Raw genomic sequence first — 15,350 nt, forward strand, 5'->3', positions numbered from 1 at the left:
TGCAGTGAGACAACCAATCAATGCAGGGAAACACCTGCTAATGAGGCACTTCGCATTAAACTATGAGGCAGGCACTGTTGTCCCTGCTGTAGCCTGGCAACCCTGCAAGCCCTGCTAGAGATACTGAAAATCCAGACAGTACTTAGAGTGACTGGAAGCTAACTAACTTCTCCTTCAGCGACTCCACATCACACTCTATTTTAGACCATCAGGATCCCTAACCACACAATATATGGTATTAGACACTATAACACTCCGTACTACACGAGTATTTAAGTATGCCACAGTGTAGCACAACAACGGTGGTATGAACCCTCCCCCTTGTAATCTTTCAGGTAAATATTTGTTATGGGTAGTATGTGGAAAACAACCACTAGGCTTATCTCTCATGACACCTCTCCTGCCTAAGGCTCTTGGTTACATGCAAATCACTGACTTTTTCCACAGAACTGTAGTACAGTAATACAACAATACAAAATAAATACAGTCTTAAACAGAAAATGTAAGAGCAACACAGATTATTTTCTGTTTATAATAAATAATAAGAACTAATAAGCATAACCCAAATTTGCTGTAAAAAATGATTAGAGGAAGAAATGACAACCTTTTACAACAAAACTGCACGCGTCTCAAATGACAAGTCTGATTGATGACAAGCAAATGATAGACACTTTCAAGAGAGGAAGGTCACACCCTATGTCGTCTGCTACCGTTGCATTGAGCCCAACATGGGGGAAGAACGAGAGGTAATTACTGTATGAGAGGAGGGAACCTATTCAAGCCCTCCTCCCCATCATACTCACTAATCTCTCTCCATTTGGAACTCTCCATTTGTTTGTAGAGAGATTGCCTTGTTCAACCATCCCAACTCAACTCGACAGCCCTGGACCTACCAACCTGTCTGTCTTGTTTTTGCGGTAAGTGGCTAATTATAATCCTTAAATTAGATTGATTGTGTTCTGGTCCATAGTGACAGTTGATGTTGTTGGTAAATAGAATATTGATATACACTGAACAAAAATATAAATGCAACATGTAAAGTGTTGGTCCCATGTGTCATGAGCTGAAATAAAAGATCCCAGACATTTTCCATACATTTTTTGGCACACATTTGTTTACATCCCTATTAGTGAGCATTTCTCCTTTGCCAAGATAATCCATCCACCTGACAGGAATGGCATATGAAGAAGCTGATTAAACAGCATGATCATTACACAGGTGCACCTTGTGCTGGGGACAATAAAAGGCCACTCTAAAATGTGCCTTTTTGTCACACAACACAATGCCACAGATGTCTCAAATTTTGAGGGAGCGTGCAATTGGCATGCTGACTGCAGGAATGTCTACCAGAACTGTTGGTAGAGAATTGAATGTTAATTTATCTACCATAAGTCATCTCCAACGTTGTTTCAGAGAATTTGGCAGTGCGTCCAACCGGCCTCACAAACGCAGACCACATGTAACCACGTCAGCCCAGGACCTCCACATTTCTGCACAATCTGTCTCAGGGAAGCTCATCTGGGTGCTCGTCGTCCTCACCAGGGACTTGAACCGACTGCAGTTCGGTGTTGTAACCAACTTCAATGGGCAAATGCTCACCTTCGATGGCCACTGGCATGCTGGAGAAGTATGCTCTTCACGGATGAATCACGGTTTCAAATGTACTGGGCGGATGGCAAACAGTGTGTATGGCATTGCGTGGAAAAGCGGTTTTCTGATGTCAACATTGTGAACAGAGTGTCCCATGGTGGCAGTGGGGTTACTGTATGGGCAGGCCAAGCTATGGACAATGAACACAATTGCATTTTATCGATAGCAGTTTGAACGCACAGAGATAACGTGATGAGATCCTGAGGCCCATTGTTGTTCCATTCATCCGATGCCATCACCTCATGTTTCAGCATGATAATGCCCAGCCCCATATGGCAAGGATCTGTACACAATTCCTGGAAGCTGAAAATGTCCCAGTTCTTCCATAGCCTGCATAATTACCAGACATGTCACCCATTGAGCATGTTTGGGATGCTCTGGATCAACCTGTACGACAGCTTGTTCCATTTCCCGCCAATATCCAGCAACTTCACACAGCAATTGAAGAGTGGGACAACATTCCACAGGCCACAATCAACAACCTGATCATCTCTATGTGAAGGAGATGTGTCAAGCTGCATGAGACAAATGGTGGTCACACAATACTGACTGGTTTTCTGATCCACGCTCTTACCTTTTTTTAAGGTATCTGTGACCAACAGTTCCATATCTGTATTCCCAGTCATTGGAAATCCCTAGATCAGAGCCTAATTTATTTATTTCAATTGATTGATTTCCTTATGTGGACTGTAACTCAGTAAAATCTTAGAAATGTTGTTGCGTGTTGCGTTTACAGCGCATTCGGAAAGTATTCAGACCCCTTGACTTTTTCCACATTTTGTTACATTACAGCCTTATTTTAAAATGGATTAAATAATTGTTTTTCTTATCAGTCTACACAAAATACCCCATTATGACAAAGCAAAAACAGGTTTTAAGACATTTTTGCAAATGTATTACAATTATAAAACTGAAATACTGAATACTTTCCGAAGGCACTGTAGGTTTTTGTTCAGTGTATATTTGGCTGTGTTCTGATGTAGACAACAAACTATACATTTTGAGATATGTGTTGTTGTACAGTCCATTAAAGTGTAGTAGGCCTACATGTTATGTAAATGTTCATGTAAAAAACAAAGCTAGTTTTCATCATCAATTAATTCAGTTGACTATGAAATTGGGGACAAATTAAAGGCTGAGAAAAGAAACTGCCCTCTGAAGGGGCCGAGTGGGCAACTGTCATTAAGAGCCACACTGTGCCGCATGATGACCAGCTACATAATTGGGTATGGAGGGATGAGAGAGGTGATTGTGGGATTTCCTCTGTTATTTGCTTTATTCACATGCAATTTGTAAGATAACTAATGCTACTAATTTCAATCATCACAAATACAGTAAGACCATCATGACAAGGTAATAATGAGTGTTCAGCACATTTCATTTACAGATACAGCAACAGGGAAACAGGGAAACAGGTGATGTGCTAGCAGAAACCCCCTGGGTAATTTATTTGTTTATTTTATTCCACCTTTATTTTATCAGGGAATCATAATGCTGCTGCCTATGCATGCCTCTCCCTGCACCTCTTCCCTCTGAGGCCCTCACTGTGGCACTTCCAGCTGAGACCCAGGCAGCAGCAATAACAAGCAAATGAAACCATTATACACTGGCATGGTTCCATCTCATGCTTTGGCATTTATGTCTGATGCATGGTATATGCACTACCTGTATAACTGATTAAAATGTAACTCTGATCATTCTTCTTAAAAGCATTAACATAATACATGATCTACAAACTGTTGGACCAGGCTGAGGTACAGTGAGAGGAAGCAGGATGTCCAATAACATGGCTAAGATTGCAGATACCCGCAAGACAGTGGAACAGCTGAAACTGGAAGTCAACATCGAAAGAATGATGGTGAGCAAGGAATGGTTATTAGGCACAATGGTTATTAGGCACAATATCCTTTTTTGTTTTATTTTTGATCTCTTTATGTAACAAAAAAGCTGTCCATTATCAATTTACATTGTAAATCGAGCACATTGGCTCCCACTCTCCAATCTGATAGCTTTGTCCTTGTTAATAATCATGTGCTCTATGTGCAGGTGTCCAAAGCAGCAGCTGATCTGATGGCCTTCTGTGAGGCTCATGCCAAGGAGGACCCTCTGGTGGTACCAGTGTCATCCTCTGAGAACCCTTTTCGGGAGAAGAAATTATTCTGTGCAATACTCTAATCCCCACAAATTCACGTTATTAAATACAATAATCCTAAATTTTGTGTCACTATTAGCAATAATTCATTGACAGTTCTCAGGACAAATAATGCTAACACATTTGAAGAACCCTTGAATATTTTGGTTTTGGTAGGCCTAATCAGTGTGATGATTTTGTATTTAAAAAGCTGTATATGTAAGTGCTTGAATTATTTATCTGGATTGATCAGATTGACTGAAATAAAACCTTCTTTACGATGGGAGCAAAGTTCATTCGAGGCCTACAAGCCTAGCCTACATACTAACCTCTCCCTTTCAGCACACTGCCCTGACAATTAGAGATTACACATTAACTTAAATTGCACCTAAATCTTTCTAGAAACCTCAGCAATACTTTTCTGTAAAATGTCTAACATCTAAGAGTGATGTGAACCTTTTCAGGGGTTAAACACCAGTAGTGCCAATAATAGCCCAATTTTGGTTATTTTGAAATTGACAACTTTAACACAAAATAGCTATATTATATTGAGGATCAAACTGTTTGCATATAAAACTAGTATTGTATTATTGAAGTAGGCCTACACTGCAGGTGCCTCACATCATTCCATTGACGCATTACAATGATCAAAGAAAAATATATTAATTAAATGAACAGATAGTCAACATAAGCGTATCATGTGTTATCCATTTGTAGATAGTACCCTGGGTGCTGTGCTCCTTGGTCGCAGTCAAGTCATGCAAAGCAAGCAAGGGCGTTGTCACGTGATGCTTACACTACAGGTAGATGAGCAGGTGTGTGTGGACACAGGTACTAGACCCCCTGTTAGTTCAATATTCATCTCAACTAACAGGATTCACTGATTTGGGAGGGAGAGGTCGGCCAACTGCGCCGTGACAACGAACAAGGTATGAACATTTAAAATTGTCTCTGTGTTTTTGTGGTTGTTGTGTAAAAACATTGTTCTCTCATGATTGATGAGTGAGGGTCCAAAGTCTATGGCGTTAACCCGACAATGGGCCAAATGTCAACAAGTCTGAAGGCTACATTTATAGGACTGAACAGAAGAGGAGAAATTGCTCCATTCAAACTTAAAATCAATGTTTCCTAGTTTATCATTTTAATGAGAAAATACAAATTGACAGAAAATAAGACTATATTCTACGCAATGTCGAATGCGAGGCGACCAGTCGAGAAAACCTTTTCTGACAAATAGTAATCCAGGTAGAAATACCTACCACTCCTCTTCTATGTTAAATATCCACTCCCAAACATTTGATTATTTCGGCCAGTAGTTTTGAAAGTGGCGTTCACGAGCCAAAAGTGGGCCCCGTTTTTTGTGTACTACTTCATCAAATTGTCTATTACGTCATCCATTTCGTAAAATATGTCACGGCCGGCAAATTATTATTATTATTATTATAAATATTTTTTGCAATTCATATGATATGTTATGAATCCAATTTGTACTATATGTTACAAATTTGTTGTGCTTAAGATCCTGGAGTCAACACACACACACCTTATTCATATGTCCTCTGTCGAAACAACAGTAAGCTTTAACCAACCAAAGGTATACAATACATTACATTACAGCGAACGTAACAACCAACAAATAAAAAGGATGGCACTTTAGCCTAGTGTAAAGTCTAATAAACAAATAACAAACCAATATTCACTGCAAGCATGACTTAAAGGACAATGATATCACCTACATCACTCACACAGCCAGTTTTCAAACTCTTGTTTTTCAAGTAAAGACAACATAGCAAAGTGTAGCCTACATAGTCAACACACCATTTTTAGTAAGGTACATTCACAATAATACCAGGTGCCTTTTTATAGATTTGCTGTCAATATCTCACAAACAAAATATTTTATGACATATTTTAACATCAATTATCTGACATGGCTGGAAACAACAAACTGGTGTGCAAACTACAGAATTGTCTTGCCTTGTTATCCTTTACTATCCATCTCAAGTTTCTTTCTACCCTTCTCTCCTTTGGGACTGCACAAATTAATAGGCATTTTCTATTTACAAGACAAATGGTTTGAACTGGTATCTATCTTGTGGAGGGTCGGATTACCGAAAGGACATGCAGAGCAAGTGCCCTGGGGCCCACGACCTCCAGGGGACCCACAACCCCCTCTAAAAAAAGGGCATGTGCCCTGCGTGCCCTTTTGATCATCCGGCCCTCCAGGAGATAGATCCCATTTCTCAAACTATTCGTCTTGAACACGTCATAAGCAATGACAAAATGTGTATATTTGCAGGAAATTTGCCCCAGGGCCCCAAATGCGGTAATCCAGCCCTGTTCTGGATGCATGGGAGGAATTACCTGTACACAATGCCTGTTCTAAATTGACCTCACAAGATGAACAAATACTACAATCTGGATTACTAATGACTGAATAGGCCTATTTTAAAATAACTCCCATTTCCATTTGTAGGGAGTGGGTCCCAAAGACCCTACCCATTTTTGATTAAGGGGACCTTAAGATTCATATGTTTTGCTGCAGGCCTTATAATAGATACTGTTACTATGTGTCTAAAAACTCTGCCACTATACTTTGCACAAGCTATCTATATTAGTATTTGTGGTTAAGCCCTGGCTGTTGTGAGAGTGTGCTTGCAGGCTAGGTCTGAGTCAAACCGAAACTAGATAAAGAGAAGTAACCACTGTCTGGTTTTGACATTTTGTGATCTTGTGTGACATTGGACAATGCTAATAAATTCTGAGAAGCTACTGTACTAGGTTTCCTTATAAGGTAACCTCAGTTTATTGATAAACACATACATTGACGTAGGTGATCATACCACTAGGGAGTGTATAAAATCAGCTGCACCCTTAGGTGGGGTGCAGAACTTACTCTGAAACATGCGTGCTGTGTTTCCGTTGTCAACTTCTGTCTGCAATTGCATTAATTGATTTACTTAAAGAAGATATTGTCTGATTGCTGATTTCACCAATAAGCCAGTGATTGACAAGGAATAAGGAACCTACCAGGAGTGAGTGTCAAGTCCGGTTGGAGGAGATTCCACACCAGTGTGCCAGAGCTCCAAATCAAACAAGGTAAGCAGACACCTGTTTAATCTAAGTCTGTAATTAATTGGCATTCACCAAGTAAGTGGCACCTCACTCAACCCAAATATTTACATAAACTTTGAATATGACATAGTCGAATTCTAGATTGGAGATATTACATAACTGGCTATTGGTGAAATGCATGATGTCAATATATGAATGTTTTTTTTTTTTACCCTTTTTTTCTCCTCAATTTCATGGTATTCAATTGGTAGTTACAGTCTTGTCTCATCACTGCAACTCCCGTACAGACTCGGGAGAGGTGAAGGTCAAGAGCCATGCATCCTCCGAAACACAACCCAACCAAGCCACACTGCTTCTTGACACCAATGCCCATCCAACCCGGAAACCAGCCGCACCAATGTGTCGGAGGAAACACCATACACCTGGTGACCTGATCAGTGTGCACTGCGCCCAGCCCACCACAGGAGTCACTAGTGCGCGATGAGACAAGGATATCCCTGCCGGCCAAACCCTCCCTAACCCGGACGACGCTGGGCCAATTGTGCGCCGCCCCATTGGCCTCCCGGTCGCGGCCGGCTGCAACAGAGCCTGGGCTCGACCCAGAATCTCTGGTGGTACAGCGATGCAGTGCCTTAGACCACTGCGCCACCCGGGAGGCCTGGAATGAATGATTGATGAATAAATGTAGTACTCCAGAGTGGTAGGATGATTTTGTAGAGGTAATTCAGCGTCAATTACCTAAATAATGAGTTGGATTGTTTATGAATATTGTGTTGTGTTTTATTTGTTTGTTTGTTCTTGCAGATTATGGTGGTTTTATTGGGTAATGGCCCAATGGTGGAATAAAAAGTTAGGAGTAGGACAGAACTTATTTGAATAAAAGGTTGAACATATTTGTTAGTGGCACTTTCCTACCATTGGACAGTATAGGAAATGAACAACCCTTAGTATACCAGTACAATTACTACAAGGAAGTTGTGTTCTGTAGAGATTTTCATAGAAGATTACTTTGTGACGCTTTCACCAGGGGCACTGGTGAATATAATATTACTGTTACTCTACACCCTTAAGATATAATATTAGGAATTGAAGTCTATCATGCGGTTGTCTCTGTGCGTCCCACGTGTGAAATATATTTGAGTTTAGTAGAACCGTTTACTATAGCCTGGATTAAGTGAGAGTAGAATTAGGATTACAGTGTCACCCACCGTTGTTTAACACACACTGAAAGGAGATAGAGAAGAATTTGTATAGGCATATTCATACATATTACACCCACTGTAGGATGACCCTATAAAAATTGGAAAACAATTTACCTTTATTTAACCAGGTAGGCTAGTTGAGAACAAGTTCTCATTTACAACTGCGACCTGGCCAAGATAAAGCACAGCAGTTCTACACATACAACAACACAGAGTTACACATGGAATAAAACAAACATACAGTCAATAATACAGTAGAAAAAAGAAAAATCGATATACAGTGAGTGCAAATGAGGTAAGATAAGGGAGGTAAAGGCAATAAATAGGCCATGGTGGCGAAGTAATTACAATATAGCAATTAAACACTGGAATGGTACATGTGCAGAAGATGAATGTGCAAGTAGAGATACTGGGGTGCAAAGGAGCAAGATAAATAAACACAGTATGGGGATGAGGTAGTTGGATGGGCTATTTAAAGATGAGCTATGTACAGGTGCAGTGATCTGTGAGCTGCTCAGACAGCTGGTGCTTAAAGCTAGTGAGGGAGATATGGGTCTCCAGCTTCAGTGATTTTTGCATTTCGTTCCAGTCATTGGCAGCAGAGAACTGGAAGGAAAGGCGGCCAAAGCAGGAATTGGCTTTGGGGGTGACCAGTGAGATATACCTGCTGGAGCGCGTGCTACAGGTGGGTGCTGCTATGGTGACCAGTGAGCTGAGATAAGGCAGGGCTTTACCTAGCAGAGACTTGTAGATGACCTGGAGCCCAGTGGGTTTGGCGACGAGTATGAAGCGATGGCCAGCCAACGAGAGCGTACAGGTCGCAGTGGTGGGTAATATATGGGGCTTTGGTGACAAAACGGATGGCACTGTGATAGACTGCATCCAATTTGTTGAGTAGAGTGTTGGAGGCTATTTTATAGATGACATCGTCGAAGTCGAGGATCGGTAGGATGGTCAGTTTTACGAGGGTATGTTTGGCAGCATGAGTGAAGGATGCTTTGTTGTGAAATAGGAAGCCGATTCTAGATTTAATTTTGGATTGGAGATGCTTAATGTGAGTCTGGAAGGAGAGTTTACAGTCTAGCCAGACACCTAGGTATTTGTAGTTGTCCACATATTCTAAGTCAGAAGCGTCCAGAGTAGAGATGCTGGACGGGCGGGCGGTCAGGTGCGGGCAGTGATCGGTTGAAGAGCATGCATTTAGTTTTACTTGCATTTAAGAACAGTCGGAGGCCACGGAAGGAGAGTTGTATGGCATTGAAGCTCGTCTGGAGGTTAGTTAACACAGTGTCCAAAGAAGGACCAAAAGTATACAGAATGGTGTCGTCTGCGTAGAGGTGGATCAGAGAATCACCAGCAGCGAGAGCGACATCATTGATGTATACAGAGAAGAGAGTCGGCCCGAGAATTGAACCCTGTGGCACCCCCATAGAGACTGCAAGAGGTCCGGACAATAGGCCCTCCGATTTGACACACTGAACTCTATCAGAGAAGTAGTTGGTGAACCAGGCGAGGCAATCATTTGAGAAACCAAGGCTGTTGAGTCTGCCAATAAGAATGTGGTGATTGACAAAGTCGAAAGCCTTGGCCAGGTCGATGAATACGGCTGCACAGTAATGTCTCTTATCGATGGCGGTTATGATATCGTTTAGGACCTTGAGCGTGGCTGAGGTGCACCTATGACCAGCTCTGAAACCAGATTGCACAGCGGAGAAGGTACGGTGGGATTCGAAATGGTCGGTAATCTGTTTGTTGACTTGGCTTTCGAAAACCTTAGAAAGGCAGGGTAGGATAGATATAGGTCTGTAGCAATTTGGGTCTAGAGTGTCTCCCCCTTTGAAGAGGGGGATGACCGTGGCAGCTTTCCAATCTTTGGGAATCTCAGACAATACGAAAGAGAGGTTGAACAGGCTAGTAATAGGGGTTGCAACAATTTCGGCAGATCATTTTAAGAAGAGAGGGTCCAGATTGTCTAGCCCGGCTGATTTGTAGGGTTCCAGGTTTTGCAGTTCTTTAAGAACATCAGCTATCTGGATTTGGGTGAAGGAGAAATGGGGGATGCTTGGGCGAGTTGCTGTGGGGAGTGCAGGGCTGTTGACCGGGGTAGGGGTAGCCAGGTGGAAAGCATGGCCAGCCGTAGAAAAATGCTTATTGATATTCTCAATTATAGTGGATTTATTGGTGGTGACAGTGTTTCCTAGCCTCAGTGCAGTGGGCGCTGGGAGGAGGTGCTCTTATTCTCCATGGACTTTACAGTGTCCCAGAACTTTTTTGAGTTTGTGCTACAGGATGCAAATTTCTGCTTGAAAAAGCTAGCCTTAGCTTTCCTAACTGCCTGTGTATATTTGTTCCTGACTTCCCTGAAAAGTTGCATATCACGGGGGCTATTCGATGCTAATGCAGAACACCACAGGATGTTTCCGTGCTGGTCAAGGGCAGTCAGGTCTGGAGAGAACCAAGGGCTATATCTGTTCCTAGTTCTACATTTTTTGAAAGGGGCATGCTTATTTAAGATGGTGAGGAAGGCACTTTTAAAGAATGACCAGGCATCCTCTACTGACAGGATGAGGTCAATATCCTTCCAGGATCCCTGGGCCAGGTCGATTAGGAAGGCCTGCTCGCTGAAGTGTTTTAGGGAGTGTTTGATAGTGATGAGGGGTGGTCGTTTGACCGCAGACCCGTTACGGATGCAGGCAATGAGGCAGTGATCGCTGAGATCCTGATTGAAAACAGTAGAGGTATATTTGGAGGGCAAGTTGGTTAGGATGATATCTATGAGGGTGCCCGTGTTTACGGATTTGGGGTTGTACCTGGTGGGTTTATTGATAATTTGTGAGAGATTGAGGGCATCAAGCTTAGATTGTAGGATGGCCGGGGTGTTAAGCATGTCCCAGTTTAGGTCACCTAGCAGCACGAGCTCTGAGGATAGATGGGGGAATCAGTTCACATATGGTGTCCAGTGCACAGCTGGGGTTAGAGGGTTGTAGGAGGTTTGGTGATTTTGGCTACTGTTTGTATTTGTAAGAAAATGACTGAAACTGCTCTTGAACATGCTGGAGTGATGGTGTTGGTGGAAGCTGATACAAATCGTGCTGAAGGTGAGACCGGTGCATTTCTGGTTTCTCTTAATCCCATTGTCTATCCATCTCGTGAGGTTCTTCCCAGGACTCAGGAGGAATGGGAATATAGACAGACTCACCCCACCCCACCAGCATTCCAGGTAACTCAGGAGTTGTTTCTCCCTTTAGCAGGCCATCCCTGGGATCAAATGGATCCTGGGGATTTGCCAATTCTTTTTATTTCAGAGGAGAATATTATGATTGAACCTGTCTCAGAGGGGGGAATGTACGGGGTGGGTCCCAAAGACCCTACCCATTTTTGATTAAGGGGACCTTAAGATTCATATGTTTTGCTGCAGGCCTTATAATAGATACTGTTGCTATGTGTCTAAAATCTCTGCCGCAATACGTTGCACAAGCTATCTATATTAGTATTTGTGGTTAAGCCCTGGCTGTTGTGAGAGTGTGCTTGCAGGTCTAAGTCAGACCGACACTAGATAAAGAGAAGTAATCACTGTCTGGTTTTGACATTTTTGATCTTGTGTGACATTGGACAATGCTAATAAATTCTGAGAAGCTACTGTACTAGGTTGCCTTATAAGGTAACCTCAGTTTATTGATAAACACATACATTGACGTAGGTGATCATACCACTAGGGAGTGTATAAAATCAGCTGCACCCTTAGGTGGGGTGCAGAACTTACTCTGAAACATGCGTGCTGTGTTTCCGTTGTCAACTTCTGTCTGCAATTGCATTAATAAAGGTTTGATTGGTTTACTTAAAGAAGATATTGTCTGATTGCTGATTGCACCAATAAGCCAATGATTGACAAGGAACCTACCCCGACACATTGTTTAGTTCACACACGCCTTTTTGCACATTTTTATTAAAGTTTTGTGAAAATATTAAGTTGCTCAAACAATTATTTGCCATGGTACTTAATTTTAGCACAAAACAATTTTCCTATAATTTATTTCACATTTAATGCATAATTCACATTCCTCATTTGTCAGGGTTGACTGGAGGATGGCCAACTTCAAGGGACATGCCCTTCCTGGCAGCTGCTTTCTGCTGTTAGGCCTGTGTTGGTCAGTGATTTACCCTCTCCGACACTGTTGGAGGAGGCATCAGCCTAAAGGAAGACAAAAACTGCCCCTGTTCTTTAACAGAATAGACTTAATCGAGGGGGCACTCATGACTTTCTTTGCCTTTGTGGGTGAGTCTTCCCTGGTGCACTTATTTGGACTGCTCTCTCTTTAAGATCTTACACTATTGAGTCTCTCAACCTCTGAATGATCTGCCAGAGGCTTGATGTTTGACCCTGATGTTGTCCTGTCACTCTGTAGGCATCATGGCAGAGCAGTTTGTGCCTGATGGGCCCCATGCCCACCTTTACAACAGAGAGACCCAGTCCTGGGTGAAGCTGATGAACTGGCAGCACAGCACTATGTACCTCTTCTTCAGTATCGCTGGAGTTGTTAAAGTCCTCACTATGTCATCGCTTCCAGTCCCACTTGGTCTTGACCGCCTTGCTCTCTCCCTGGCTTTTTTTATTGAAGGTACAGTATCAAAAGTTTGAATGTTATTTGTTACATATCCCTTACCAGACTAGAGGCAGATATTAATTAGCAGGTATTCCTACCATCAGTATAATTGTCCGTTTTTATTTGCTCTTTGACCGGTAGACAGATTAGATGTTATCTGCATATTGTATCAATATTCCAGGATGTTCCATTCCCCTCCAGGGTTCCTGTTTTACTTCCATGTGCACATGCGTCCTCCTCTGGATACCCACATCCACTCCATGCTGTTTATGCCGGTGTTTGGTGGGGCGGCCATCACCCTGTTGGAGGTGTTCATGCGAGATAACGTCGTACTGGAACTGCTCAGGACCAGCATGACCATCCTGCAAGGCTCCTGGTTCTTTCAGGTAAAACAGTAACCACCACCAAATGAACCACTGTCATTTTCAAACGAGTCAATCGCATCACGCTCCCACAGAGGAACTGAGCAAAGTGGGTACTCTTTCAGATTGGATTCGTGCTGTACCCATTAAACGGAGCACAGTGGGATCTGCAGGCACACGATAACACCATGTTCATCACCATGTGCTTCTGCTGGCATCTAGCTGTGGCCCTGCTGATCGTTGCCATCAACTACTGCATCGGCTGGTGGTGAGCATCTTCCTTTTTATCAATATATCTTTGTCATATCGCATCTTTAATAGGTCAGTTTAACATCATCAAATAAACTCATTACATTGACATAGCTTGGGTAAATTCACTGCCTGTATGAGCCAACTCTAATCCATGTCTTCTTCTTCTCTGGTCCTAACAGCTGTGTACAAAGATGTTCGGGAAGAGGAAGTGACATAGAGATCATGATGAGAAAGACATCTAGCTCCCAGAAGGCCCTGCTACAGGAGTCAGATGAAGAGTAGAAAGACACATCATGAAGTGTTTACAGTAGTAGATTCTCCACAATTGTTTTGTCTGAAATTTGGTGGTTTCTCTTGTTGGTTTCTCGTTACAAATCAAATTGTATTAGTTACATGCGCCAAATACAACAGGTGTAGACCTTACAGTGAAATGCTTACGAGCCCTTAACCAACAATGCAGTTTAAAGGAAAAAATAAAATAAAAAATACGAATAAGAAATAAAAGTAACAAGTAATTAAAGAGCAGCAGTAAAATAACAATAGCGAGACTATATACAGGGGGGTACTGGTATAGAGTCAATGTGCGGGGGCACCGGTTAGTCGAGGTTTGTAACCGTGCTACTGTGTATGTGTATTTTGAGCGTCATTTTAACAATTAAATAATGACATGCCTTGTCGAGTTCAGATTCAAGACAAATTAATTTGAAATAAAATGCTTTACTGAGCCCTGACAAATGTAATGTAATTCAAAGTATAAAAGCTAATAATTGATTTTCAAAACTGAGGTTGCTATGAGACCGGGGGAAATAGGTGAGATGTAAAAGTATTCCTTGGAGGTGAGAGAATTTCAACGTTTCTTGTTGTGTTGTGACACATTAACACCCGTTGTGTATTCATTACGTTGTGCAATGGAAAACAATTTAAAAACCAAACAGAACGAAACGGGGATAGGACCTACCTGAATTTGTCCAATATAAACATATTGTATTGCAATGGAAACGTTCTCAGTTTGGAGTAGACGGTTTCTGTTGCTGAAACATTTTGCAGCAGACCAAACATTTTGAAAACACAATCTGACTAATGAATACACCCGACATTATAACCCGACATCGACAACGTTACCTGCCAGGGTTTCCTCTCCTCTTATTAAGACAGTTGAAACATTTGCATACTCGTCCCGCCTATGGCTATACAGAATGGAGAGCTACCGTCCTGTAGCTTTCGCACCAGTCCAAGTTGTAACTAGCCTAATTCAGTTGATCAACCAGCTAAATATTAAAACCAGGTATGCTAGGTTAGGGTTGGAGAGAATTTACAGGACAGTAGCTCTCCAGGAACAAGGTTGGAGATCCCTGCTACAGAGCAACATGCTTCTTTCCCTCCGGAAAACAGAATGTCTAATGATTGTCAGAGATAATATATTTCCAATAAATGTTGTTTCATTCATTGTGTAGTAATTTTTTTAAAATAATTATTTATTTAAGGTACAAAATACTTACAAGACCACATAAAAAAATACTTTATTACTACCAGATTCATCAACATTTAACACAAACAAATGAGACAAGATTATGGAGCGATTACATTCTGTGATCATATTTTCATACCATACCCAAAAGATGGAACTACAAACTTCGCACTGGAATCTTCACTAATCGCAGTGATAAGATAAGTCTATGGAGGGCCTTATCACCTCATCCATGAGATTAAAGATACATTGTTCTAGGTATCTGCTTACTGGATAAGACATCATACTAGTCAGGCGTTAAAGTGGATGGAAATGAATAGCAAATCAACTTGAAATGTTTTATAGAAATCAACAGGTCAGGTGAAAAAACACCTCCAGTCTGTTTACCATGAGAAGAAACTAGGGTAGTTTCAGTCTAGTTTGCATAATGACATTTGCAAGCTGTTGACCGAACCTTGCCTGACACTTACTGTAGTAAAGCAATTAAATTCCATCTATTCCATGGTGATGCAAAATCTTAGCCTTGCACAACAGATACAGTGCCCTCGGAAAGTATTCACACCCCTTTACTTTTTCCATACAGCCTGAATTTGAAAAGGATTAAATG

General features: G+C 41.7%; 2 protein-coding genes across 7 annotated transcripts; both read left to right on the plus strand.

Annotated features, from left to right (window-relative positions):
- Window positions 1-730: 730 nt before the first annotated feature.
- gbg8 (Guanine nucleotide-binding protein GI/GS/GO subunit gamma-8) lies at window positions 731-4,062 on the plus strand. Of its 3 annotated transcripts, none has more exons than XM_045716221.1 (3): window positions 731-917; window positions 3,361-3,508; window positions 3,697-4,062. In XM_045716221.1, the coding sequence occupies exons 2-3, from the start codon at window positions 3,425-3,427 to the stop codon at window positions 3,823-3,825; spliced, it is 213 nt and encodes a 70-aa protein (XP_045572177.1). In that variant the 5' UTR covers window positions 731-917; window positions 3,361-3,424; the 3' UTR covers window positions 3,826-4,062.
- Window positions 4,063-4,535: 473 nt separating this feature from the next.
- Window positions 4,536-14,721, plus strand: tm45b (Transmembrane protein 45B). Of its 4 annotated transcripts, XM_045716208.1 has the most exons (8): window positions 4,581-4,710; window positions 6,781-6,879; window positions 8,647-8,742; window positions 12,131-12,333; window positions 12,464-12,676; window positions 12,863-13,047; window positions 13,149-13,291; window positions 13,455-14,721. In XM_045716208.1, exons 4-8 carry the CDS (start codon window positions 12,144-12,146, stop codon window positions 13,555-13,557), a joined length of 834 nt encoding a protein of 277 aa, XP_045572164.1. In that variant the 5' UTR covers window positions 4,581-4,710; window positions 6,781-6,879; window positions 8,647-8,742; window positions 12,131-12,143; the 3' UTR covers window positions 13,558-14,721.
- The last annotated feature ends 629 nt before the right edge of the window (window positions 14,722-15,350 follow it).

Source organism: Salmo salar, chromosome ssa04, assembly GCF_905237065.1.
Source record: "Salmo salar chromosome ssa04, Ssal_v3.1, whole genome shotgun sequence".
Classification (NCBI taxonomy): domain Eukaryota; kingdom Metazoa; phylum Chordata; class Actinopteri; order Salmoniformes; family Salmonidae; genus Salmo; species Salmo salar.

What these genes read in the sequence shown, in the direction of transcription:
- tm45b (XM_014196131.2), top strand. Translation starts at nt 12,144, where the DNA reads ATGGCCAACTTCAAGGGACATGCCCTTCCTGGCAGCTGCTTTCTGCTG. An exon ending in GACTTTCTTTGCCTTTGTGG is followed by an intron (nt 12,334 to 12,463) that starts GTGAGTCTTCCC and finishes GTCACTCTGTAG; the next exon opens with GCATCATGGCAGAGCAGTTT. An exon ending in AAGGCTCCTGGTTCTTTCAG is followed by an intron (nt 13,048 to 13,148) that starts GTAAAACAGTAA and finishes GTACTCTTTCAG; the next exon opens with ATTGGATTCGTGCTGTACCC.
- gbg8 (XM_045716221.1), top strand. Translation starts at nt 3,425, where the DNA reads ATGTCCAATAACATGGCTAAGATTGCAGATACCCGCAAGACAGTGGAA. An exon ending in TCAACATCGAAAGAATGATG is followed by an intron (nt 3,509 to 3,696) that starts GTGAGCAAGGAA and finishes CTCTATGTGCAG; the next exon opens with GTGTCCAAAGCAGCAGCTGA.